General features: G+C 44.4%; 1 protein-coding gene and 1 long non-coding RNA gene across 2 annotated transcripts in view; both read right to left on the bottom strand.

Annotated features, from left to right (window-relative positions):
- Positions 1 to 5,941: 5,941 nt before the first annotated feature.
- Positions 5,942 to 27,627, bottom strand: part of LOC134212205 (guanylate cyclase 32E) — a 101,884-nt gene continuing 80,198 nt past the window's right edge. Inside the window, exons 14-19 of the mRNA XM_062689854.1 lie at positions 7,795 to 8,203; positions 7,557 to 7,726; positions 7,317 to 7,494; positions 7,123 to 7,263; positions 6,406 to 7,058; positions 5,942 to 6,351 (exon numbers count right to left, since the gene is read on the bottom strand). Of these exons, the coding sequence (XP_062545838.1) occupies positions 5,996 to 6,351; positions 6,406 to 7,058; positions 7,123 to 7,263; positions 7,317 to 7,494; positions 7,557 to 7,726; positions 7,795 to 8,203 (1,907 nt within the window). The 3' untranslated portion in view covers positions 5,942 to 5,995. The remainder of the gene's footprint in view (positions 6,352 to 6,405; positions 7,059 to 7,122; positions 7,264 to 7,316; positions 7,495 to 7,556; positions 7,727 to 7,794; positions 8,204 to 27,627) is intronic.
- On the bottom strand, positions 25,760 to 26,572 carry LOC134212206 (uncharacterized). Its single transcript, XR_009979215.1, has 3 exons — positions 26,464 to 26,572; positions 26,167 to 26,405; positions 25,760 to 26,101 (listed from the first exon to the last, which is right to left on the bottom strand). It is a non-coding gene; the product is annotated as an uncharacterized LOC134212206 (long non-coding RNA).

Here is a 27,627-nt window from a genome sequence, read left to right on the forward strand (position 1 = left end):
AAATCGAGCGCAACAGGGCCTGCATGGGACGCAGTGTTATGATAGACTGGGATTCCTTCGAGGTGGTCGATGAATTCGTCTGACTTGGATCCTTGCTAACGGCTGATAATATTTTTTTTATTCCATGTATTTATTTGGTTGGCACTCTGTGTGTTAACCGCTACTGTTCCGAGATCTACTGTGACATTTCTGTACTACACAGAATCCACATAGAATCTATTTATAGCTATTTGTTATTGCCGTTGCTTGCTCTCGTCCACACGATGAATGTTGTCGGCAGTGAGGAAGTGTGCGTGTTCGTTGTAGGTCCATCTAGGTGTCCTTATGCAGTAAGTCCATTGTTCGATGCGTTTTGTTCGTTTGCCATGAATCTAGTCGTTTGGAGGTAAACCTCCGGAGGAGGATGTCGTTTGTCATTCGTTGCCAGGTTGCACATCGGATGAGCGTGTCTCCCTAACGCCGTCGTCAGTACTGCGCTGCCAATGATTGACGAAAAGTGTTTGTTGAGGGGGCTGGGATTTGAACCCATGTCCATCCGCTTATAAGGCGAATGTGTAGCCTACTAGACCACGGAACCCCCCTAACTGCTGATAATAATGTTAGTCGTGAAATACAAAGGCGCATCATCTGTGAAAGTCGTGCTTACTACGGGCTCCAAAAGAAACTGCGGTCAAAAAAATCACCACCGCATCAAATGTGTCATGTACAAAACGCGGATAAGACCGGTAGTCCTCTATGGACATGAAACATGGACAATGCTCGAGGAGGACTTGCAAGTACTCGGAGTATTCGAGAAACGGGTGCTTAGGATCATCCTTGGCGGTGTGCAAGAAGACGGTGTGTGCTACGAAGAATGAATCACGATGAGCTTGCCCAGCTCTACGGCGAACCCAGTATTCAGAAGGTAGCTAAAGCCAGAAGGGTACGATGGGCAGGGCATGTTGCAAGAATGCCGGACAGCAACCCTGCAAAGATGGTGTTCGCTTCCGATCCGGTAGGTACGAGACGGCGTAGAGCGCAGCGAGCGAGGTGGGCTGATCAGGTACAGAACGACTTGGCGAGCGTAGGACGCTTTTGAGGATGAAGAGATGCGGCCTCGAGCCGTGTATTGGGGCGTCAAATTGTTGATTTAGTGTTATCTGTTTATAAATGAATGAAGTTTTTGACCATCTTTTTGGAATTGGTCTCACTGTGGCGCCCCCTGAATCTAGATACCAGAAACCGTTGGTTGAGCCCGCTGCCAGGCACAATTCGAAACTGGAATCGGATTTGATAGCAACGCTTGTCTTTGCACGATCAAACTTCTCCTTCTCACGCTTATCCTGAGAAAATTTCTGATGGGGGTGCTCAGTAGAATCCGACGACTTTTTTTCTCCTGAACATGTACAGTCACTCTCAAAATTGAGCGTACAGCATGGATTAGATGAATATATTCGAAAATTCCAAAGGAAATTTAATGGTTGGCTCGGTTGTTTTTAATGCATTTCAATATTCATCCCTTCCTTCAATGTATGCGTACATAAAATGGTTGAATTTTTTTTCTCTAAAGTCCATTTATTTGAAAATAATCTCAAAATATGCCTATTAGATGTGACAAAATTGAGCGTACAGCGATTTTTTTTTCTATAAAATTTCTTATTATAAACACGATTTATGTATTTTAATATTGTTTTTTCATGATTATATTTATAATAATAAACATCCGCTACTTAAACATTCAATGTATTGAAATTAAACCATGTTTTAATCAAAATGGCGAACAAGTAAGATGTATACACAATGTTATTTAACAATTCAATGCTGCTGGGCAAAATAGATGCTTTAAGATATGGATTTCACCGGCATCGTGTCTTACATATGATAGATAATCGAAATCGAGCGAGACATACGATAAATTTGGGAAATTCAGTCGGTAAATGATGAAAACAGATGTAAACATACAGAGAAAACGACAAATGTTGGGAATGGCATATTTCAAATTAAATATAACTTTATTTTAAAGTCTATGTATAGGTAGCTTATAAGCTCAGGAGACTCATTAATAATAATATTAATAAAAGAGCAGCACACGGATACATTATAAGATGTCATTTTATATTTGAAGACTCAGTCACCGTAGGAACAAATTTGGTTGAATCATTTAAATTCATCAATATATCATTAAATAAGCTGCCGAACTCTTAAAAATGTTTATTTTTACTCGCCACATGGAAATCATCCAATTGTATCCCTTATGTTAACAGATCGTGGAGTTTAATCCAAATTTAGTTATAAAATTACGATTTTAAGCTATCTTCTCAATATTCAATCAGAAGTGCTCTACGGGGTTGAAAAGCTGTTTTTATGTTCGGCACCTTAACATGCACCTTGTACTTTTAGAATTTGACTGTGAATGATTGGATTCAATAATATTACTCTTATTGATAGATCTGAGACAATGAACGAGCTTTAAAACAAATTTAAGTTAAAGACATACTAAATTTGAATTATGTTTTGTCGTTTTCTCTGTATGTTTACATCTGTTTTCATCATTTACCGACTGAATTTTCCGAAATTAATCGTATGTCTCACTCGATTTCGATTATCTATCATATGTAAGATACGATGCCGGTGAAACATACAAATTAAAGCATATATTTTGCCCAGCAGCATTGAATTGTTAAATAGCAATGTTCTTGCTGCTCACTTGTTCGCCATTTTGACCAAAACATGGTTTAATTTCAAAATTGAAATGTTTAATTGAATGTTTAAGTAGCGGATGATTATTATTATAAATATAATCATGAAAAAACAATATTAAAATACATTAATCGTGTTTATAATAAGAAATTTTATAGAAAAAAAAATCGCTGTACGCTCAATTTTGTCACATCTAATAGGCGTATTTTGAGATTATTTTCAAATAAATAAACTTTAGAGAAAAAATTTCAACAATTTTATGTACGCATACATTGAAAGAAGGGATGAATATTGAAATGCATTAAAAACAACCGAGCAAACCATTTAATTTCCTTTGAAATTTTCGAATGTAGTCAACTAATACATACTGTACGCTCAATTTTGAGAGTGACTGTAGATACGTCTAAGTTTGGAAGATGATATTAGCATTTCCATAGTTGAACTAATACATTCATATCATTTAGTGTATTATAAAATTGTCATTTTTTTCTAACTGGATCACCGCCACGAACCATATATTTTACCATTATCTATGATTGTGAATAATATTAAATAGTAAAACTGTTGAAAAAGCACAATTAATTATCAATTTTCATTCCTTGGTCTTTCTTTCCAAAATAAGCAAATAAATCATCACAGTAGGCACTGGAATTTTGAAATATTTAGCAAGGTGCATCGAAATTGAGTAATAAACATCTTCTCTGAAGAAATCGCACTTTAAAAATGCTGTTTGGCTGATTTGGCGTATGAGACTTTTTGAATATCGCTAAAAATTATGAATATTGACGAAAATGTCGGCATTCATGTATATTGAAACTTCACTGAAGACACCTATGGTCGATTTCATCATTTCAATGACTGAGAAGTTTATTCTATGTTCGAACGAGGGCTGGATCATTTTATCAAAGCACTGCGATCATACAGCGGCGCAACAAATCTTGATGCAGATGAGCCAATGAACATCTGGCGGCCAAATTACAGATGTAACGAAACTCTTGCCAACCTTCGTGTTGCCTGTCTCAGAGCCAGAATACGCTTTCAGAGAGCAAGGGCTGAGACGATAAAAGAGGAGCGTAAGATAATTTTCCGTAGATCTGGAGCGGACTTCAAACGGGAGATTAAAGTCAGCAAGTCCAACTGCTTGAAGAAGTAATTAGGAAAGCTTTGATCACCGCGTGACTTTATCGAAATTAATTTATTGGCTTTTTTCGGTGATAATTATACTACTCAAAGCGAAAGGGAGTAGATGAAAGTAATGAAGATACAGATTCGATTGACACCGCAAGCGACAGGCAGAATGAACAGCGATTTCAACAAGATTTGTTCTCTCAGATGGCCATATGAGAGAACAAACATTGTTGAAATCGCTGTTATTCTGCCTAACTTGCCGCTCGCTTGCGGTGTCAATCGAATCTGTATCTTCATTACTTTCATCTACTCCCTTTCGCTTTGAGTAGTATAATTATCACCGAAAAAAGCCAATAAATTAATTTCGACGAGGAGCTTGAAGAAGTGCCGAGAAGCTTTGTGGCAACGATCATCGGGTCGTAACAGCGAAGATCAGATGTTCAGGGACGCCAGCGGAAATGTGTTGGGATAAGCTTAAAATCAACGTGGAAGGTCATTACCCGCAGCTTGAAAGCCGAGTAACCATTGCAGGTATGCAATCATCAGTGGCGAAAGGTTTGAAGATGAAGAATGGGTTCGAATGGAATATCAAATAAAGCTATAAAAAACACGATACTGGCGCTCATGGATTTGCTCATGATGGTGCTGCAGAAGTGTTCAGATGGCTACTTCTCAGTAACTGGTGTCTGGTACTGCTGCCGAATCTAAGAAATCCGCCGTGGAGTGCAGCCTCTTGTAGGCCCATATACCTGCTGGATACACTGGGGAAGCTGCTGGAAAGAATGAACAGTTTTCGGAGGGTGAGACTGGCTTATCGAAAAGGCCTTTCGGATTCCGAAAAGGCAGATCGACGGTGGATGTAATCAGGACAGTCGTGGATTTTACAGAGAGGCCGTCCAAGAAGAAGAGCTGTGGCAATCGGCAATGGTTCGGTGATTCAATGGATGCATATTAGAATCGGATGGCATGAAATATTGTCGGTGCGGATTTTGATGCATCTAGGAGTGATATCGTTTGAATATTGTTGTTGTTGACTATTCTTGCGAAAATGCGGCTAAAATTATCAGAATCATGCCTAACGTCGGAGGCCCGAAAAGCAGTAGCAACCCAACAAACAATTTAAGCTGAATAAGCTAGATTTTTAGCTGAAGAAGCATATGTTGGACGAAACAAACCGAAACGTAACCGCAGGAAGTTGAACAGCGTGTTTAGCCATCCGAGTGTGCGTAGAGAACCATTTTATCAGAAGCAGTTCTTCTGCATAACCCTAGCAGAAGATATCAAGTGCTACCAACAAAAAGGAATCAGACATTCGAGGAAGACGGAGAGACTGAACTTTATGGTCAGGTGGCTGCAGGAGTGTGACAATGCGGAGAATGGAAGGTGAACTCGCTGGGCTCATTCCTAATGTGTCGACGTGGGTGAACTGGAAACATGAAGAAGTAAACTTCCTCTTCACACAGCCCCTGTTCGGACACGGCTGTTTCCGTTAATATCTACACCGGTGTGCCCATGCGTCGTCGCCCTTCGCGTGTGTTTAGGTAGAGGAAAATCCAGAGCACGTGGTATTTGTTTGCTCGAGGGTTGCGGAAGTTGCTAGAGGAATGCCTGCTCTAAAAGCGTATAATATCGCAGAGCGAATCTCCTACACTCTGTGCAAAAAAATCTACTCTTTGATTTTACTTCATCTAAACGATTTTATAATCTTAACTAAGTAAGTGTAACTAATTGAGGGATATTTGAATTTTCTAAAAGACACGTCAAAATGTCAAAAAAAACTCACGCCAGAGCCACAGGAGCGCGCGCGCTGAAAATACACTCCAACACGTGAAATGCTATAAGCAAAGTTATGACGCAAATACTATCGGAGCTTCAGCGTAGATGAAGGACGAATCAGCAAATTTGCGTAGGTACTGGGGGTACTTCGGGTTGTCAGGGCGCCGGTAAAGTAGAAGTCTTCTGTCATCCATAATCGACGGACCGACCTTGACAATCGAATAGCCGTAATCAGATTACGACCAAAGGACATCTTTCAATGATTGTTTAAAAGCACTAACTATGAACACAAAAAATCGACAAAACATTTATAAACATTCAATGCGATTTGCTTTGGTATGTTGTGTATAATCTTTGATCAAAACATTTATGAAACCATTTCGTTGCTGTGATCGTTCATCAGTCCCTTCAGTTACTGCATAAAAGTTATCTGCGGTGCCGATCTCGGCTCCCGAATGGTTCTGACGGTCATCAGATTATCATTGTAGTAATCGAACAGACAGTGCTGTCGTCGACAAGTACAAACTGATTCATCTGCAACAACGGCTCCTGCTCCGTTAACCGAATAGCTTTGCGACGCAGCATGCGGAATCAACGGCATTTGGTAAATTTTTCTCTTCCTGCATATGTAGCACCCCAAGGTGCCGTGAATTTTCTGGAATGGTAATTCCTGATTACTGCAGGTGTACATTGGATTCCGCGAGGAGTACTGCAGATCGGGTTGAGATTGGCCAGGCGTACAAATCAAATCCGGGATGATGGATAGAGCTGTAGAAGGGAATTTTGTTAAATAGGATTATATCCAAATCTTCGATATCTTACACATATTTTTTACTGCTTCATTTGATCCGAAACGATCCATTCTTTTCTGATCATCCTCTCCTATCAGCCAAAACGTTCGCATGTCGCCCTTTCCTTTGACCTTGACTAGGCCACGGTCCTCGAATCTGTAACCACCGATTTTGTTCAGCAGATTGTACGTAACCGACGAGATATGTATTTTCATAGCTTCTCCAGTACTTTCCATCCTTGAAGCCGTATTCACTGTGTCTCCAAACAGGCAATATCTTGGCATCTTAAGTCCAACTACTCCAGCAACACACTGTCCAGAATGTATGCCAATCCGTATTTGAACGAACTCCCCGGATCTGTGGCGTATTTCCAGATTCGACAGAGAATTCAATAAATGTAGAGCCAATGAAGCGATCTCCCCGGCATGACGATCCCCGTTCCGTATTGGTAATCCCGAAACGACCATGTATGCATCTCCAATCGTTTCTACTTTGTATACGTCGTAGCTAGAAATGATAAAATCGCAGCACGTGTACAAATCATTCAGCATTTCCACCACTTCAAACGGATTGCTCTGAGCACACAGCTCCGTAAAACCGACAAGATCGCTGAAGAAAATAGTAACACAATCGAAACATTCTGCTTCAACACGCTCTCCGCGCATCAAAGATTCCGCTACGCTTCTATAAGAATAAGGTCGCAATGAATTGTATAGATTTACTATGCCAAGGCCAAGAATAGTCGTACCTGGGTAACATTCTTAAAAGAAGAGACTCTGTTTTCTTTTTCTCCTCTGTTAGCTGATTGGTACGCTCTTGAACAATTCCCTCAAGATTATACGCATATTTCTCCATGATAGCAAGCATGTTATCGAAAATGTTAGGCTTCCTGTAAGAGCTAGAACTAGTACTAAGAAGGATAAAAGGCTAAAGAAAACCTACAATCCAGCTTGCATTGGCTTCAATTTGACGCGTACAAAACGAATGTCTGGACGATCTTCAGGTTCCTCTTCCCAGCATGCTTGCAAACATTGAATGACATAGTCTGCAGCATCTAATCCACGTAAAGGTGGTCTAAATATTCCATAGTTTTGCGGTGAAATAACACGAGCAATGATTTCTATAAAATATAAGTTGAAATCAGTCAAATTTAATAGCACTGGAAATGAACAACGAATTTACCTTGAAAGTTTAGATTGATTTCTCCCCATGGTCCTTTTCTTCCGACAATTTCATAAAGAACTATCCCAAATGAGTAAACATCACCTTTCTGAGAACCTCGACTTGGAGTGTTTGGGTTGCGTAGAATTTCTGGAGCTTTCCATAGACTGCGGCGTAATTCTTTATCGAATCTACAAATGACAGAAAAAATCAGACTCGCATGTTATTCTATACTGTCGAATCCTTGGCGTCACTGTACTTGTTAGGTTCTTCTTGTCCGGATTTGAATTCGTGCAGTCCAAAGTCCGATATTTGTGCCACCCATCGTGAGTCGATCAATATTTTAGTGGAACGAAGACTGCCGTGCGATCCAATGTCACTGTCATGCAGATAAATGAGCCCCTTCACAATATCACTCACCAACGACGATACGAACATGTGATCCAGGCTGAGATCCTCATTGGCCAGAACATCGGCGAGACTTCCGCGGGCGCTGTAGCTCGTTAAGATGGCAACAACGCCTTGGTCAACGGAGGCACCGATGAATGTGATTATATTTTCATGCCGCAGTTCGCGCATCTGTTTCAGTTCTTTACAGATGGTCCTTGTGATGTCTACGGATCGTTTGTGCAGATATTTGATCGCAACTATGTTGCCTCGGTACAGACCTGGGCGATTAATTATTAGAAAAGAATGGGTTTTAAACTTTCATAAAAATGTTTTGTTTTTGTCTTTTATTCACAAGTTTACATTGAAGTATTCACCCACTTTCAGGGCTTTATCCAAATAAAAGATTAAGAAAATAGCACGTTAAGAAATCGAAGTAAGCATCAATATGAAGAGATCGTAATTTTTGAATTCTCCGAATTTTGACAATTTTCAATTTTAAATTTTTACGGATCATGGTTTGGCGGATTTTTCTACTTTTTATGCACTGGATGAATACAATGATGAGAGGTCGTCGAAACATTATTGACTTCAAGTGTGCAAGACAGTTCCACAAGAGAAAGATGAAGAACCGGGTACATCCGGCATCATGTCTGTTGGTTCAACCAACTAAATAGAAACAGCGTCACGAACTTTTAAACAACTTTATTGCGTGTTAAAGTTTCCTAGGGTAGAAATTCTTCATTAGATTTATTATTCTTGATCACTTGTGTTTCGACTTACGTTTTATGCGCTCATTGGCTATGCGATAGTTTCGCTACGTGAATTCACTGAATCTGCGCGCAAAATATATTTCTGCTGAAACACAATAAATAACTCAACATATTGACCAGCATCATGAAACTTAGTCCACGTGATTTACCTGCTTTTAACGGTTATGCAGTAAACGGTAGAACAAAGAAGAATATGCGTGGCCTGATAACTAGGAATCTAATAGAAGGGATTAACACAATTCAGATCAAATTCATTATAAATCACATTCCAATTTTACCTAATAAATTAATACGGATTCTTATGGAAATTATGCAATAAATTCAAGACAATATCTAACACCGCTTAGCATGGAGTGTACGATAAACAATTCTCCAACGAAGGCTGCCAATGACGTTCGAACTGTCACGTTCCTATCACTTATTGACGGCTGTCACTTCGGCGGTATGTGCAGGGTGCTGATCGACATTATAAGGGTGTTCGCAACACTCCCCCCCAGTAGGCGGTCCTCGGTCCGGCATACTCATCTTTCCTGCGATGTCCAGCACCGCCAGTTTCACTGCAGGTCGCTCATAGGTTCCGGAAATGGTCTGAACCGTCGCTGATCTTACTTGACCATCCTTCGAAGTCCGGGTAGCTATCACTTTTCCCTTCGGCCAACAATTCCTCGGAAGGTTGGAATCAACGATTACGACAATATTCCCAACGACAATTGGTTTCACAGGGTTGAACCACTTTGTGCGCCTTGTAATTTCAGGGGTGTATTCTTCCACCCAACGCTTCCAGAAGTAGTTTGCGAGGATATCAGATGTTTTCCAAGAGTGTCGCATTGCTGTAGCACTGTCGTTGTAAGGAACAAGAGGTTTTGAACCATTTGAGGATCCCACCAAAAAATGATTTGGTGTTAAGGCCGGCGAAGATTCGTCGTCAACAGGAACGTGTGTTAGAGGTCTGCTGTTAACGACATTTTCTATTTTTATCATTAGGTTTCTCAGGACTTCATCAGTAGGCGAGTGACTCAATTTTATTACAGCCAAATTTCGTTTGATGGTCTGAATCAAACGTTCCCAGGTGCCTCCATATGCGGGGAGACAGGAGGTTGAATCTCCATGACGTAGTAGGTGTCGTGAACTCAGTTGCTAGTTTATGGTTATCGATCAGTGCTTGAGCTTCCTTGAGCTCTTTTGAAGCCCCTACAAAATTTGTACCTCGATCGCTAATTATTTGTATCGGAGTTCCACGTCTAGCAAAACAGTTGTTAAGGGCCATTATGCACCAATCGGTTGAAAGAGAATGGGCTATTTCAATATGGATTGCCCTAGTTGTCAAGCACGTCACCAATACTCCCCATCGTTTTTCCGGGCGTCGTCTAACTGGACTTGATAAGGTCCGAAGTAGTCGACTCCCACGTATGAAAATGGACGGACGTAAGCCGCCAATCGCTCCTTTGGTAAGTTGGCCATCATCGGTGGTTTGGGCTTAGCTCGGTAGTTTTTACAATACTGGCAGTACCTGCGAGTTTTGTTACACTCTACGCGCACCTTTGGTATGTAAAACCTTTTACGTGCTTCGTTGACGAATGTCTCGTTACCTTGGTGGTGATATTTTCATGAATATCTTTCAGCACTAGCCTAGTGAGGGAATGGCTACGGGCAGGACTATCGGAAATGGAGTGTTTTCCCCAATATAATCGCACACATCTATACGGCTATGTATACGCATCAAGCCGGTGACGTCAAGAAAAGGACTAAGTTTGTACAACGGGCTTGTCTTGGGTAGAATTGGCTTACCTGGCGATATATCCTGCTTCGATAGCGTCCTCATTTCATCTCCATAACACTCAAATTGAGCCCGTTTGTAGAGGTAATTCTCCGCCTCTCGTAGTTCTCCGCTAGTTAATGGCCCTCGCAAAATTTGTTCAAAGTTCCTTTTGCGTTTTATATTGGTGACGAATCTCAAAACGTAGGCAGCTACACGCTGCAAGTGAATCCAGCTGGAATAGTTTTCAGGTTGTAAAGTATCTCTGGATTCTTCGACATAGTGTAACAGTAGGCGTGGGCGAAGTTCTTCCACCGTTTTCTGATTGAAAGATGCTATTGGCCATTCTTCTTCCTGTTTCGATAGGAAAGATGGCCCAGAAAGCCACCGGGAGTCGGCATGGAAACAAGAAGTACCATTCCACTTCGTGCCTTCGTCAGCCACGTTAGATTTTCCTGATAGCCATCGCCACTCCGATACATCTGTTGCTTCAAGAATTTCGCCAACGCGGAATGCAACGAACTGCGAATATTTGCGGTGGTCTGATTTAAGCCAGCACATCACATCCCGTGCATCCGTCCAAAAATACCTCCGCTTGATCTTCACTGAATGTCCTTGTTCGATGTTCTTTGCTAAACGGGTACCGATTACTGCTGCCTGGAGCTCGAGACGAGGAATTGATACGAATTTGATCGGTGCAACCCGACTCTTTGACCCCACTAACGAACATGAAATGTTATCTTCTTCAATGAATCGAAAATACGAAACTGCTGCGTATCCGAGTTCACTCGCGTCCACGAACGTATGGAGCTCCACGAGCCGTTCTATACCTCCCGATGGTGAAAGATGATAACATCGTGGTATTCTAACAGATTCTGCTACGGGAAGAAGCTGCAGCCAGATTTTCCACTTTTCCAGTTGCTTCGTGCCAATCTCGTCGTCCCACGAAATACCATCTCTCCAGATCTCTTGGAAAAGCAGTTTCAGAAGTATCATATAGTTAGACAACATTCCAAGGGGATCGTAGACGGACATCAGCACGCGTAAGACGTCACGTTTCGTGGGGTGTTTGTTGTCCGAAAGTAGCTGCTTATTCCGGTCGGTCGACAACTTGTAGCGAAATTCGTCTGTTCTTGTGTCCCACCACATACCTAGGACCTTCTCTAAAACTGCATCCTTATCTCCATCCAGCCTTTTCTCCGTTGCTTCCGTTTCGCCTAGTGCTTGTGTAACGATTGTTGAATTAGAAATCCAGTTTCTCATTGTGAAGCCTCCCTGTTGGTGTATGTAACGGACGTCCTTCGCTAGTTTTACAGCATCTTCCACGGTGTCGACGCTTACCAACATATCGTCGACGTAGTGACCTTTGTTTATCACTTCCACAGCTTCCGGGAACACTGATTGAAATCTTGCGGCGTTCTCTTTTACGACAAACTGAGCACAGCTTGGTGAACACTTGGCTCCGAATGTCATCACCGTAACAACGTATTCACTGGTTTCATCTTCTTGATCGCTCCACAGAATACGCTGGCATTGCTGATCAACGTTATTCATTCGGATGCGGAGAAACATTTCGGCAATATCTCCAGACACAGCTACACGTTTTTCACGGAATCGATATAATACGGAAGTCAATGGTGTTAATTGATCCGGTCCCTTCATTAGTACACTGTTGAGCGAGGTTCCTCCGACGGTCGCTGCAGCATCCCAAACGATTCTCACTTTATTGGGTTTATTTGGGTTATAAACAGGGAACATGGGCAAATACCACACACGGCGTTCAGATTCCTGTTGCTCTTCTTTAGATAGCTTACGAACATATCCTTTCCGCAAATAATTGTTCATCGTTGCCTTCAACGTAGAAGCCAATTCAGGATCTCGCTGCATTCTTTTTAACAGGCATCGATGACGTCGCACTGCCATGGGTCTGCTATCGGGAAGCTGGATGTCATCAAATTTCCATAGCAAACCAGTGCAGTATCTTCCGTTCTCGAATTTTGTCACCGCACGCATCATCTTTGAAGCACGTTCATCTTCAGTTGACATGGGCAAGCTATCTAGTTTCGAGATACCAAGGCTTTCCAACGCAAAATAGTTTTTAACGGCAGAGTTAAGTTCATCGTCGTCCGTTGCGTGATGACACATATGAAAGCTATGTGGAACATTTGTCGCGGTTTGTAGATCATTGGTAATACATGTTCCAAACACCATCCATCCCAATCGTGTTTTCGCTGCCATCGGTTCGTGTTCTTCGCCCTCTCGGCTCTCCACAGGATGTGCTACTCGAGCATTGTTCATCCCAATAAGGATTCGTGGTCGAACATTAGAGTACGAATCAACAGGTAGTCCTTGAAGATGATCATAATTTTTCGAAATTTCTGCGAACGGCAAGGACTGACATGGCAGTTTTAGTTCCTTGACTGTAAAAACATCTGTAAGACGGTATGCGGTTGTTTCACTGCGTGTTCCAGAGATGTCTAAAGCAACTATTGTAGCTGAATCTTCATAGCGGCAAGCATCACCAGTCCATCGAAGACACAATGGATAGTCTCGCCCTTTCAATTGCAGCTTTGATGCAAGGCTATCCTCCAGCAATGTTACGGAAGAACCAAGGTCAAGGAACGCGTAGGTACGAACTTTTATTCCGCGGTTGTGTAATATAACTGGAATATACTGAAACAGTACGGATTTACTGTCAGCTTGGTGAGTATTGCAAGTATGAACAACGTCACTTTGGGTAATTGGACTATCAGTAATGTTTTGCCGGTTGCCAGTCGCACTTACAGCAAACCCTCGATGATCCCTGGCATCATTGTGCAATAGTTTGTGATGCTTGAAAGCGCATCCGTTTTTACCACAACTTCTGTTCAGTTTGCACGGTCCTGATGCCTGGCCAGACAACAGCGGCATAGTTTGTGGTCACGTAGCGAATTCCATCGCGAAGCATGATCTAGCGTTAGAAACTGCTTGCACACTTCAACGCTATCGCAGCATCCTTGGCAAATTATGCACACGTCAGTTAAACTGTTAGTGGGAAAACGTTTGAATTCACTCGGTTGTTGAGTAGTTTCAGTGTGTGCGTTTAAAAAACCATCGTCTTTTCGCACACGCCGCGTTTTTTCAGACTCACTTCGTATTTGCGGTATGGTTACTGTACTAGCCGCTTCGGCGAGGGTGTATAACCATGTACTGAATTCCGTTAGGGTTACGCGGAATAATCCTTGACGATAGGTTGCCCAATTCAGTCGAATCATAGGTGGTAGACGATCTACGAGACTTTGGAGGAGCGAAATATTGCAGAGATGTTCATCCAGGTTGCAGTTGTGGACGGTGGCTACCATGTTCCTGACGGCTATAGCAAAGTCAATTAGCGTCCCCAGTCTATCTGGCTTGGGCGCCGGTAGTAACTGAATTTTTTGAATAAGGGAGTGGACTATAATTTCTGGCCTCCCGAATAGCATTTTGAGAGTTGCTATAACGCTGTCGAGATTTCCAGGGTGGAGCAGCTGACAACGTACAGCCTCGAGGGCTTTCCCTCTCAAGCATTTTTGTAACCGCATCATATTTTCCTCCGGGGTGTATCCACAGATTCGTGTCGTGCTTTCGAAGGTACCATAAAACAATGGCCAATGCTCTGGGTCACCATTGTACTCTGGAAGCTCTTTCGACACGGCTTGTCGAGCGGCTATTTGGCTCCTATTCAGTATTGCTGTCTCGTTACCGATTCCCGTCGCTTGAAGCGGATTTGTTTGCGGAAATTCCATGCTAGGACGATTTAGCACCGGTGAGGAATGGGATGGCAGGCCATAGACTGGCCTCGATTGTGGATTGAGCACCGGTGAGGAAATGGTATTGCGGATTTGGTAGAACCGGAGCAGGTGGTAAGCCAATAGCTGTCATTCGTGGTTGATGAGCCGAAAATAAATGACACTGTGCGGCTGAGTTTGTCGCTCCACCAGGGTGTGACACTGATGGCATGGAATTGACTTTTGAACTCGGTATTTGGTCAACTAGCAGCTGGTAGCGCTGCAGAAGATGCTTCATCTCAAGTGCTTGCTCTTCTTCTAGAAACCGGAGCCTTAACTCTGATGGCAGCTGCGAGACAAGATTCTGGCGGGTTAATGATGTGGAGGAGACGGGTGTGGAGTGCGATTCTTGTCCGGAAGGAGCTGATGTAGAGGTTGCCGGAATGGTTGATGGTGCGGTTGTCATTAGCGGGTCGACGACCGGGATTGAAACAAAGCTCGTATATGTACGCATTGCGTCGTAAGCACTGATCGATGACGATGGTTGCAATGCTTGGTTCGAGAATAGGCCACTATTAGAAACAGGTGGTACATTTGTTCTTCCCTGTGCGGTTTGCACTACAGACGATGGTATGGGTAGCGCTGGTGAGACATCGGATGCGGTTGTTACGGGAGCAGAGATTCTGGCATCATGGCATCTCTGACAGCTCCAGTCGTAATCAGCGATGGCATCGGTTACGCCCGCACAAGCAAAGTGGTACCACCTTTGGCACTCATCGCAACTGACCATCTGGCTTGTATCAGGTTGTCTACACAGCAAACAGCTTTGTTCTATGCTATGTTCATCGTGGCCTTCTGGTGAATGCGACATTGTGCAAATTCAGTTTCAACCGAAAACGAAACTTTAATATGTTGGTTCAACCAACTAAATAGAAACAGCGTCACGAACTTTTAAACAACTTTATTGCGTGTTAAAGTTTCCTAGGGTAGAAATTCTTCATTAGATTTATTATTCTTGATCACTTGTGTTTCGACTTACGTTTTATGCGCTCATTGGCTATGCGATAGTTTCGCTACGTGAATTCACTGAATCTGCGCGCAAAATATATTTCTGCTGAAACACAATAAATAACTCAACATATTGACCAGCATCATGAAACTTAGTCCACGTGATTTACCTGCTTTTAACGGTTATGCAGTAAACGGTAGAACAAAGAAGAATATGCGTGGCCTGATAACTAGGAATCTAATAGAAGGGATTAACACAATTCAGATCAAATTCATTATAAATCACATTCCAATTTTACCTAATAAATTAATACGGATTCTTATGGAAATTATGCAATAAATTCAAGACAATATCTAACACCGCTTAAGGGTGGTATGGACTTCTAAAGTACTGTGCAAATAGATAGGACAAGTAGTGGTCAAGGAATGATTTTGCTGTTGACGTTCCTTGAACAGTACGGAGCTGGCAAGGAAAAGGAACAATTAGGCAATAGCAGGCGTATTGCAGTGAAGAAAACACATACTGACGTCTTCCCTTGCGAAATAATGCATTGGTGCATTATTCCGCAAGTAAAGTGACGTTTTGTGAAGTTTTCTCTACATTTCTTTTATTTATTTTTTGCGATTAATTTTAGATGCACTGTTTTTTCGGTTGTGGTGTACCAATATTGAAGGCCATGTTTTTAAAAAGGTGCTGCCAAGGACCAAGACCAGGACTCTTGGAGTCGGTGGAATTAATTGGGCCGTTATTGTTCGTCAATTGAAAGGCACTGAACAACTTTCAAATAAGTTGATCTAAACTATTCCACCTGGCCAACCTGAGCGTTTCTATAAACCCCAAGAAGATTCTGATGGCGTAGTTCGAACAGCTGTAGTACTCGCGTTTGGAACTTCTTCCATGGAACTTCATCGTCATCAGTGCTTTCACAGTGTATCTGCACCTCAGTAAATCGCTGCTCATGTCCGATGTCATAGTACTGGTTAACGGTTTCAGCTTTGATTCCTTTCCAGATACTTCCTGCCGTGCTACAACGTCGATAGTTTTGCTAACAATCCCTCCCAGGCACTCGGACGATGTTCAGCCGCCCCTAACAAGAGGCTCGATCGCACCTTCTTGGTGAACAGATGTCCAATCAGATTTTCAACTCCTGAAAGAAATTAATCCCCCTTCTCTATCAGCAAACGACCAAAGCTCATACCAGGGTTGGTTAGCCGATCGATCGGCATCTCAAGGATAGAGAAATAACAGTTACTTAGCATGAGGCTAAAGAACACAATAAAGTGAGAAACGCAATGGAGTGCGACAACGAAAGGATGCGGCTGCTGTCACTTTCAAATACACGGCAGCATATGGAACGGCACGCAATGGTGCGGAACGGCAGATGCGAAATGTAAAGTACTAAAACCGTGATTTAAAAAAAATCAAGAAATGCGGCAGCGTTATTGCGGAAAGAAGCATAAGAAGGGCCACTGGATTAAACTGGGTCGTTGGAAATGAATTAAACTATTTATGGAAATTGAGATAACCTTGAAGAAACATTAAAGATTAAATTAATTATAAAATCTTCGTTCTACTCGGCTTTGCCCTACAATTCAATCCAATATCAAGAGAACATCCCTTATTCTTTCAAATTAAGTCCCTAGTATTTCAAATTGAAATTCCTTGAGTTGCCAATGGAAAATCACTGAGTTTCAAAAGCACATTTCAAAGAATTTGAAAGGGAAATTTATCTGATTCCAAAATTAAAAAAAAACAAGTTTCCAACTCTCTTGTATTTTCGAAGTAAAATACCACTGCATGGCCAAGAAAATTGCATGGAAAATTTTCTTTAGTTTTGCTGGATAATTATTCGGAATTTGCAAGGAACTTTCTCTAATTTTTAACGGAAAATTCCTTTGAATTTCCAAACCAAATACCAAGAGAATTCCTCTCAAATATCAACGGAAAACCTACTGAAACTCCGAAGGAAATTCCTCTGAAAGGTTAAATGAAAATTCAAAATTCGAAAAGTCGATTTCCAAAAAAAAAGAAATTCCACTAGAAATTCCTTTGGAAGATCCTACAGGAATACCTTCAGAAAGTTCCTCCAGGAGCTTTTCTAAAGATCCTCCAGGAGTTCCTTGGGGAATTTCTCCAGAAATACCATCGGACCTTCTTCCAGGGATTCCTTCGGCAGTTCCTCCAGCAATTCCTTCGAAAAATCCTCACGGATTTCCTTCAAAAGTTCCACCAGAAATTTTTCAGGAAGTTCCATTAGGGATTCCTCAGGAAGTTTGTCTAGGAATTTCTTTGGAAGTTCCTCCAAACAGGTTTGCGGACGCTCCTCCAGAAATTCCTTCGAAAGATCTTCCAGGAATTCCTTCGGAAGTTCCTTTGGAAATTTCTACGGAAGTTCTTCCAGGCATTCCTTCGGAAGTTCGTCCAGGAATTCCTTCGAAAGTTCCTCCAGGAATTCTTTCAAAACATCCTCCGAAAGCTCCTCGTTCGAAAGTTCCTTCAGGACTTCCTTTGAAAGTTCCTCCAGTAATTCATTCCGAGGTTCCTCCAGGAATTCGTTCGGAAGTTCCTCCAGGAATTCGTTCGGAAGTTCCTCCAGGAACTCATTCGAAAGTTCCTCCAGGAACTCATTCGAAAGTTCCTCCAGGAATTCCTCCGGGCGTTCCTCCAGGAATTCCTCCGGAAGTTCCTCCAGGAATTCTCTCGGAAGTTCCTCCAGGAATTCCTCCGGAAGTTCCTCCAGGAATTCCTCCGGAAGTTCCTCCAGGAATTCCTCCGGAAGTTCCTCCAGGAATTCCTCTGGAAGTTCCTCCAGGAATTCCTCTGGAAGTTCCTCCAGGAATTCCTCTGGAAGTTCCTCCAGGAATTCCTCTGGAAGTTCCTCCAGGAATTCCTCCGGAAGTTCCTCCAGGAATTCCTCGGAACTTTTTCCAGGAATTCCTCCGGAAGTTCCTCCAGGAATTCCTCCGGAAGTTCCTCCAGGAATTCCTCCGGAAGTTCCTCCAGGAATTCCTCCGGAAGTTCCTCCAGGAATTCCTCCGGAAGTTCCTCCAGGAATTCCTCTGGAAGTTCCTCCAGGAATTCCTCCGGAAGTTCCTCCAGGAATTCCTCTGGAAGTTCCTCCAGGAATTCCTCCGGAAGTTCCTCCAGGAATTCCTCCGGAAGTTCCTCCAGGAATTCCTCCGGAAGTTCCTCCAGGAATTCCTCCGGAAGTTCCTCTAGTTCCTCCAGGAATTCCTCCGGAAGTTCCTCCAGGAATTCCTCCGGAAGTTCCTCCAGGAATTCCTCCGGAAGTTCCTCCAGGAATTCCTCCGGAAGTTCCTCCAGGAATTCCTCCGGAAGTTCCTCCAGGAATTCCTCCGGAAGTTCCTCCAGGAATTCCTCCGGAAGTTCCTCCAGGAATTCCTCCGGAAGTTCCTCCAGGAATTCCTCCGGAAGTTCCTCCAGGAATTCCTCCGGAAGTTCCTCCAGGAATTCCTCCGGAAGTTCCTCCAGGAATTCCTCCGGAAGTTCCTCCAGGCGTTCCTCGGGAAGTTCCTCCAGGAATTCCTCCGGAAGTTCCTCCAGGAATTCCTCCGGAAGTTCCTCCAGGAATTCCTCCGGAAGTTCCTCCAGGAATTCCTCCGGAAGTTCCTCCAGGAATTCCTCCGGAAGTTCCTCCAGGAATTCCTCCGGAAGTTCCTCCAGGAATTCCTCCGAAGTTCCTCCAGGAATTCCTCCGGAAGTTCCTCCAGGAATTCCTCCGGAAGTTCCTCCAGGAATTCCTCCGGAAGTTCCTCCAGGAATTCCTCGGAAGTTCCTCCAGGAATTCCTCCGGAAGTTCCTCCAGGAATTCCTCCGGAAGTTCCTCCAGGAATTCCTCCGGAAGTTCCTCCAGGAATTCCTCCGAAGTTCCTCCAGGAATTCCTCCGGAAGTTCCTCCAGGAATTCCTCCGGAAGTTCCTCCAGGAATTCCTCCGGAAGTTCCTCCAGGAATTCCTCCGGAAGTTCCTCCAGGAATTCCTCCGGAAGTTCCTCCAGGAATTCCTCCGAAGTTCCTCCAGGAATTCCTCCGGAAGTTCCTCCAGGAATTCCTCCGGAAGTTCCTCCAGGAATTCCTCCGGAAGTTCCTCCAGGAATTCCTCCGAAGTTCCTCCAGGAATTCCTCCGAAGTTCCTCCAGGAATTCCTCCGGAAGTTCCTCCAGGAATTCCTCCGGAAGTTCCTCCAGGAATTCCTCCGGAAGTTCCTCCAGGAATTCCTCCGGAAGTTCCTCCAGGAATTCCTCCGGAAGTTCCTCCAGGAATTCCTCCGGAAGTTCCTCCAGGAATTCCTCCGGAGTTCCTCCAGGAATTCCTCCGGAAGTTCCTCCAGGAATTCCTCCGGAAGTTCCTCCAGGAATTCCTCCGGAAGTTCCTCCAGGAATTCCTCCGGAAGTTCCTCCAGGAATTCCTCCGGAAGTTCCTCCAGGAATTCCTCCGGAAGTTCCTCCAGGAATTCCTCCGGAAGTTCCTACAGGAATTCCTCCGGAAGTTCCTACAGGAATTCCTCCGGAAGTTCCTACAGGAATTCCTCCGGAAGTTCCTACAGGAATTCCTCCGGAAGTTCCTACAGGAATTCCTCCGGAAGTTCCTACAGGAATTCCTCCGGAAGTTCCTACAGGAATTCCTCCGGAAGTTCCTACAGGAATTCCTCCGGAAGTTCCTACAGGAATTCCTCCGGAAGTTCCTACAGGAATTCCTCCGAAGGTTCCTCCAGGAATTCCTCCAGAAGTTCCTCCAGGAATTCCTCCGGAAGTTCCTACAGGAATTCCTCCGGAAGTTCCTACAGGAATTCCTCCGAAGGTTCCTCCAGGAATTTCTCCGAAAGTTCCTCCAGGAATTCCTCCGAAAGTTCCTCCAGGAATTCCTCCGAAAGTTCCTCCAGGAATTCCTCCGGAAGTTCCTCCAGGAATTCCTCCGGAAGTTCCTCCAGGAATTCCTCCGGAAGTTCCTCCAGGAATTCCTCCGGAAGTTCCTCCAGGAATTCCTCCGGAAGTTCCTCCAGGAATTCCTCCGGAAGTTCCTCCAGGAATTCCTCCGGAAGTTCCTCCAGGAATTCCTCCGGAAGTTCCTCCAGGAATTCCTCCGGAAGTTCCTCCAGGAATTCCTCCGGAAGTTCCTCCAGGAATTCCTCCGGAAGTTCCTCCAGGAATTCCTCCGGAAGTTCCTCCAGGAATTCCTCCGGAAGTTCCTCCAGGAATTCCTCCGGAAGTTCCTCCAGGAATTCCTCCGGAAGTTCCTCCAGGAATTCCTCCGGAAGTTCCTCCAGGAATTCCTCCGGAAGTTCCTCCAGGAATTCCTCCGGAAGTTCCTCCAGGAATTCCTCCGGAAGTTCCTCCAGGAATTCCTCCGGAAGTTCCTCCAGGAATTCCTCCGGAAGTTCCTCCAGGAATTCCTCCAGAAGTTCCTCCAGGAATTCCTCCAGAAGTTCCTCCAGGAATTCCTCCGAAGGTTCCTCCAGGAATTCCTCCAGAAGTTCCTCCAGGAATTCCTCCGGAAGTTCCTACAGGAATTCCTCCGAAGGTTCCTCCAGGAATTTCTCCGAAAGTTCCTCCAGGAATTCCTCCGAAAGTTCCTCCAGGAATTCCTCCGAAAGTTCCTCCAGGAATTCCTCCGGAAGTTCCTCCAGGAATTCCTCCGGAAGTTCCTCCAGGAATTCCTCCGGAAGTTCCTCCAGGAATTCCTCCGGAAGTTCCTCCAGGAATTCCTCCGGAAGTTCCTCCAGGAATTCCTCCGGAAGTTCCTCCAGGAATTCCTCCGGAAGTTCCTCCAGGAATTCCTCCGGAAGTTCCTCCAGGAATTCCTCCGGAAGTTCCTCCAGGAATTCCTCCGGAAGTTCCTCCAGGAATTCCTCCAGAAGTTCCTCCAGGAATTCCTCCGGAAGTTCCTCCAGGAATTCCTCCGGAAGTTCCTCCAGGAATTCCTCCGGAAGTTCCTCCAGGAATTCCTCTGGAAGTTCCTCCAGGAATTCCTCCGGAAGTTCCTCCAGGAATTCCTCCGGAAGTTCCTCCAGGAATTCCTTCGGAAGTTCTTCCAGGAAATCATCCGGAAGTTCCTCCAGGAATTCCTCCGGAAGTTCTTCCAGGAATTCCTCCGGAAGTTCCTCCAGGAATTCTACATGGAGGTTTCAAAAGAACCCCTTCAAGGATTTTTCCAGGAATCCTTCCGAGGATTCTGTCAGGAATTTCTTTTGGAAACTCCAGGAATTCATCCAAAATTCCTACAATGTTTCTACGGTAATTTTCCAAAGAATTCTTCAGGGAATTCCTCCAGTATTTGCTGAAGAAATTCCGCCAAGAATTTCTACACATTTTTTCCCGGGATTAACTCAAGGAATTCCTCCGGGAGTTCCTCAAGGAATTCCTCCTGCAGTTTCTCTGGGAATTTCTGCAGTAATCAAGTTCAAGCGAAAATTTCTCTGTGAATTTATCCGTAAGTTCTTATGAAAGTTCCTCTAGAAATTCTAACGGGAAATCCTCCTGGAATTCATCCGAAAGATCCTCCGGGAATTCCTCCGGAAGTTCCTACGATAATTCCTCCGGAAGTTCCTCCGGAGATCATCCGGAAGTTCCTTCGGAGATCCTCCGGAACTTCCTCTGGCAGATCCTCCGGAAGATCATCCAGAAGTTTTTTCGGAAGATAATTCATAAGTTCCTCTGGAAGATTCTCCGCAAAATACTCCGGTAGATCCTCCATAAATTCCTTCGGAAGATCCTCCGGAAGCTCCTCCGGATGATCCTGCGGAAGATCCTACGGCAGATCCTTCGGAAGTTCCTCTGCAAGATCATCTGGAAGTTCCTCCGGATATCTTACGGAAGTTCCTCCGGAAGGTAATCTGGAAGTTTTTCCGAAAGATAATTCGTAAGTTCCTCCGCAAGCTCTTTCGGCAGATCCTCCGTCAGATTCTCCGGCACATCCTCCAGAAGTTCCTCCGCAACATCATCTGGAAGTTCCTCTGGAAGATCCTCCAGAAGTTTCTCCGGAAGATAATTTATAAGTTCCTCCGGTAGATCCTTCGAAAGATCCTCCGGAAGATCCTCCAGAAGATCCTCCGGAAGATCTTCCGGATGTTCCGCCGGAAGTTTCTCCAGAAGATAATTCATAAGTTCCTCCGCAAGTTCCTCCGAAAGATCCTCCGGAAGATCCTCCTTCAGATCCTCCGAAAGGTCATCCGGAATATCCTCCGGAAGTTTCTCCGAAAGATAATTCGTAAGTTTCTTCATAAGTTCCTCTAGGTAGATCCTCCGAAAGATTCTCCGGCAGGTCCTTCTGAAGTTCCTTTGGTAGGTCCTCCGGAAGTTCCTTCAGTAGGTCCTCCGGAAGTTCCTTCGGCAAATCCTCCGGAAGTTCCTTCGGCAAATCCTCCGGAAGTTCCTTCGCAAGATCATCTGGAAGTTCCTTCGCAAGATCATCTGGAAGTTCCTCCCGATAACCTCCGGAAGTTTCTCCGGAAGATCCTCTGGCAGATCCTTCGGAAGGTCATCCGGAAGTTTCTCCGAAAGATAATTCGTAAGTTCCTCCGCAAGTTCCTCCGGTAGATCTTTTGAAAGTTCCTCCGGGAATTCCTCCGGAAGTTCCTCCGGGAATTCCTCAGGAAGTTCCTTCGGGAATTCCTCCGGAAGTTCCTCCGGAAGTTCCTCCGGGAATTTATCCGGAAGTTCCTCCAGGAATTCCTCCGGAAGTTCCTCCAGGAATTCATCCGGAAGTTCCTCCGGGAGTTCCTTCGGGAATTCATCCGGAAGTTCCTTCGAGAATTCCTCCGGAAGTTCCTCCGGGAATTCCTCCGGAAGTTCCTCCGGGAATTCCTCCGGAAGTTCCTCCGGGAATTCCTCCGGAAGTTCCTCCGGGAATTCCTCCGGAAGTTCCTCGGAATTCCTCCGAAGTTCCTCCGGAATTCCTCCGGAAGTTCCTCCGGGAATTCCTCCGGAAGTTCCTCCGAATTCCTCCGGGAGTTCCTCCGGAATTCCGCCGGGAGTTCCTTCGGGAATTCCTCCGGGAGTTCCTCCGGGAATTCCTCCGGAAGTTCCTCCGGGAATTCCTCCGGAAGTTCCTCCGGGAATTCCTCCGGAAGTTCCTCCGGGAATTCCTCCGGAAGTTCCTCCGGGAATTCCTCCGGAAGTTCCTCCGGAAGTTCCTCCTGAAGTTCCTCCGGGAATTCCTCCTGAAGTTCCTCTGGGAATTCCTCCGGAAGTTCCTCCGGGAATTCCTCCGGAAGTTCCTCTGGGAATTCCTCCAGAAGTTCCTCCGGGAATTCCTCCGGAAGTTCTTTGGTGAATTCTTCCGGAAGTTCCTTCGGAAATTCCTCCAGCAGTTCCTTCGGGAATTCCTCCGGAAGTTCCTTCGGGGATTCCTCCGGAAGTTCCTTCGGGAATTCCTCCGGAAGTTCCTTCGGGAGTTCCTCCGGAAGTTCCTTCGAGAGTTCCTCCAGAAGTTCTTCCGGGAATTCCTCCGGAAGTTCTTTTGTGAATTCCTCCGGAAGATCCTTCGTAAATTCCTCCGGAAGTTCCTTTGGGAATTCCTCCGGAAGTTCCTTTAGGAATTCCTCCGGAAGTTCCTTCGGGAATTCCTCTGGAAGTACCTTCGTGAATTCCTCCGGATGTTCCTTCGGGAATTCCTCCGGAAGTTCCTTCGGGAATTCCTCCGAAAGTTCCTTCGGGAATTCCTTCGGAAGTTCCTTCGGGAATTCCTTCGGAAGTTCCTTCGGGAATTTCTCCGGAAGTTCCTTCGGGAATTTCTACGGAAGTTCCTTCGGGAATTCCTCCGGAAGTTCCTTCAGGAATTCCTCCGGAAGTTACTCTGGAAGTTCCTCCGAAAGTTCTTCTGGAAGTTCCTTCAGGAGGGAACCAGGTGTCCGGAATGCCATGGAACCTGACTAGCAACACTCATGTACACCCTGGTTTTTTTTGCGCGGTTGGAATTCATTAATTTCTCGGTTAACCTAGACTTTCACAGCTTATAAAATACCCCTTGAATTTTCTTTGATTTTTTGTGATTTTTTTCGTGGGGTTAACTTATTGCTTCATTGACGCTGAAGGTCTTAAACGACCAAAACAAAACCCTGTAAAAAGCCTGGGTGTACCTAAAATTAGGCTCAATTGAGCTCGTTTCATGAAATCATGAAATTTGAGACGTCGCAAGATGGGTTTCAGATCACATAAAAAGTGGCCACTTCCCCGGGGGAAATAGGTTCCCGGAATGCCACTGAACCCCTCCAAAACCATCCAGGTGCCTCTAAATACACTCTATTGAGTTAGAATCGCGAATTTATGAAGTTTGAGCCGTCGCTGATGGGTTTCGGATCAAATCAAAAAGTGGCCATTTCCCCGGGGGACCAGGTTTCCAGAATGCCACAGAACCTGTCCAAACCCACCAAGGAACCTTAAAATAGGCACTAGGAATATGTCTCGCGATTTCATGAAGGAGGACATACCAAAAAATTTGAGAAAAAAAGGTACCCCACTCGACCCCGGAATTATTTCTGAACAATAACTAGAGGCATCTTGGCCATCACGATTTCTCATTTGAATAGTGATTCTTTGCCAGTGCGGATATGATACCAAAAGACAATTTGATCGTAAAGACGCCAACCGACGGCATAGTGCAAAACTTAACTAACAGGTAAACAGATGGAAAATTGTGATTAGTTTCAGAAGAATAAGCTAGATTCGAATTGGTAAGAACCTATATTACAATAGTAAAACACTTCCGAAAATTAGAAATTGTTCATCTTGTTTATTACCAGTAGTTAGCTTCTAGGCATCACATGTGCAACTATTAGTTAGAACCCTAAGCAAGGTAAGCCGCTCTATACTGCCGTGAATCGCATATTTGTCCCATATAAATAGGAAACCCAGCAAAGATGGGAAAGATATGCGATTCACGGCAGTATATCGCTTCAAAATAGGATCGAACTGCGAAATCACCTACAACGTAGGATGCTTGTGTAGTATTGGACCACCCGCCAAATTATCATCCACGTTCTCTGCAGACTTGATGCGTATGCCCTTGCGCCAGGGTGATACGCGGATGAACTTTTTTCGGATTGCTGGCTTTCAACACCAAGCTTGGTAAGGTGTGTCCAACATGGTTCTAAGCGTAGACAACGAGAGGGAAAACGTGAGAGTCAGCATAATTCTATCCTTGTCGGGGCCGCGATGAACCGTCGTTGGGCGTTCAGCGCCGACAAGTACTCATAAGCAACATAGCTAGATTTAGAGAAGGTCAGGGTAGCTAGGAGAGAATATGTGCACGCTGAAATTGGACCAATAAAGTTAATTATCTCCATTCGTGCATTGGTCCCAAGTAGATACCCGTATGAGCTTATTCTGCATTGGTTAACATCTCAATTGAAATGAATTCGATGTTTTTATTCGTTTTCTCATTTAACCGATTTGAATTTATGATTCCTGTACACTGAAGAGTTCTCTCTTTGCACGGGGGTTTGAATGGGTAAGTTTATTCACCGTTCGGGTGCAAGATTTCGCGTAGTTTTTGAGCCATTGAAAGACTCGCCCTAGAAGAAGGTCTCATAGCCGGGATCCCAAAATAGCATCAGCAGTCTTCCTTATTTGAGGAAGTGGCGCATAAGCTACTGTTTGTACTGAGCTTCAGCTAATACGTTACATAGTGAAATGTCTACGGGACGAAACAAGTGAAACCCGGACAGTTGCTTTCGAACTCGGACCTGGGTCCCCATCTCATCGACGAGCATGTGAACTGGTCATTTCTGCACATCCACAAAATCATGCCCTAATTGGGCTTTGGAATCACTCGTTTCTTCGTCCATTGAAGGGGCCTTCGGGCCTTCGGGCCTTCGGGCCTATAGCGAAATAGTCTTCCATGTGGACATAAAGCGCGCCATTTGGACCGGACGCCACGGCTGAAAAGCAAAAGATTTTTATTGACATTGCAGCCGGAAGAATCAGGCAAAGCTTCAAGATCTACCACACATGACGAGCAATTCTGGCTACAACTATCCCAGCAAGGAACGGGAGATACGGAAGATAGGTCCCTCGCAGCCATTCTACGATCCAAAAACCCCGGGCGGAACGTTCACGTAGTTCCCCATGCACGACGACAAGTTCTGGTAAAGAAATCCGACCAAGTTTCGCCGATCCTGAGAGGGTAATGCCACGGGGCTCGTCGAACATTATAACACCAACCACGATGCAGGCGAGGATATGCTTCAAGAGATTATTATTTTCAGAGTTAAATTGCAGCTGTTTATTTCCAATTTCTCACCTGCTTGATGACACACAAACATGCTTTTTTCGCCTACTTTATCATTAGGTCATATTACGTCAATATTACTTTGGTAATTTGATCAAATTTTCCTTGACCATTTTCCTTGAGAACTGCGTACTAGGCTTTAGCATGGAGTGTACGATAAACAATTCTCCAACGAAGGCTGCCAATGACGTTCGAACTGTCACGTTCCTATCACTTATTGACGGCTGTCACTTCGGCGGTATGTGCAGGGTGCTGATCGACATTATAAGGGTGTTCGCAACAATGTCATCGAAGAAGAAACCGACTGCAAATAGGGAACAATACTTGGAGCTGGGACGTAATTGCATCAATTAAGTAGTGAGGACATTTACAAGAGGACAGGATGATAGTCGGTTTTTTCTCGATTGATGATCGATCGCCTGACATGAAGAATACCATCAGCTCTTCAGGATTATGCAACGTAAAAATGCTGAAAAAACAAAAGCTGTTAACTGATGAAAACGCTTCAATCTTTCTGTATCGGAATATTTGTATGGTGCGTGGACTGGATCTGAGAATTCGGGTTGATTCAAGAAGAAATTATCTAAGCCTTTCTATAGTTCTGAAGGATCGTACTTAATATCGATGTTTCTGGATTCATACTTGTGGTTGTTCGCGTTGTAGTTCGTCAGTATCAAGGTCTGGTTTGCTGCCACTGTGTTCTTTGGTGTTCGATAAGTATAAATTTATATTTCCCATTTATTTTTCATATTTCGAAAACAGAGAATGGATAACTAGGTGTTTGTGAAGCGTAGAAGTATGTCAATTGAAACTTCAGACAGTTAGTGCCAGTATTTCGCGAAAAATGTAGTGGATATAGCTCAATATCACTGTAAAGACTTCATTTCATTTATTTAGTCTACATCTATACAGATAACACTGAATCAACAATTTGACGCCACAATACACGGTTCGAGGCCGCATCTCTCCATCCTCGAATACGCCCCACGCTCGCCAAGTCGTTCTGCACCTGGTCTGCCCATCTCGCTCGCTGCGCTCCACGTCGTCTCGTACCTGCCGGATCGGAAGCGAACACCATCTTTGCAGGGTTGTTGTCCGGCATTCTTGCAACATGCCCTGCCCATCGTACCCTTCCGGCTTTAGCTACCTTCTGGATACTGGGTTCGCCGTAGAGGT

This window comes from Armigeres subalbatus, chromosome 2, assembly GCF_024139115.2.
Source record: "Armigeres subalbatus isolate Guangzhou_Male chromosome 2, GZ_Asu_2, whole genome shotgun sequence".
Taxonomy (NCBI): domain Eukaryota; kingdom Metazoa; phylum Arthropoda; class Insecta; order Diptera; family Culicidae; genus Armigeres; species Armigeres subalbatus.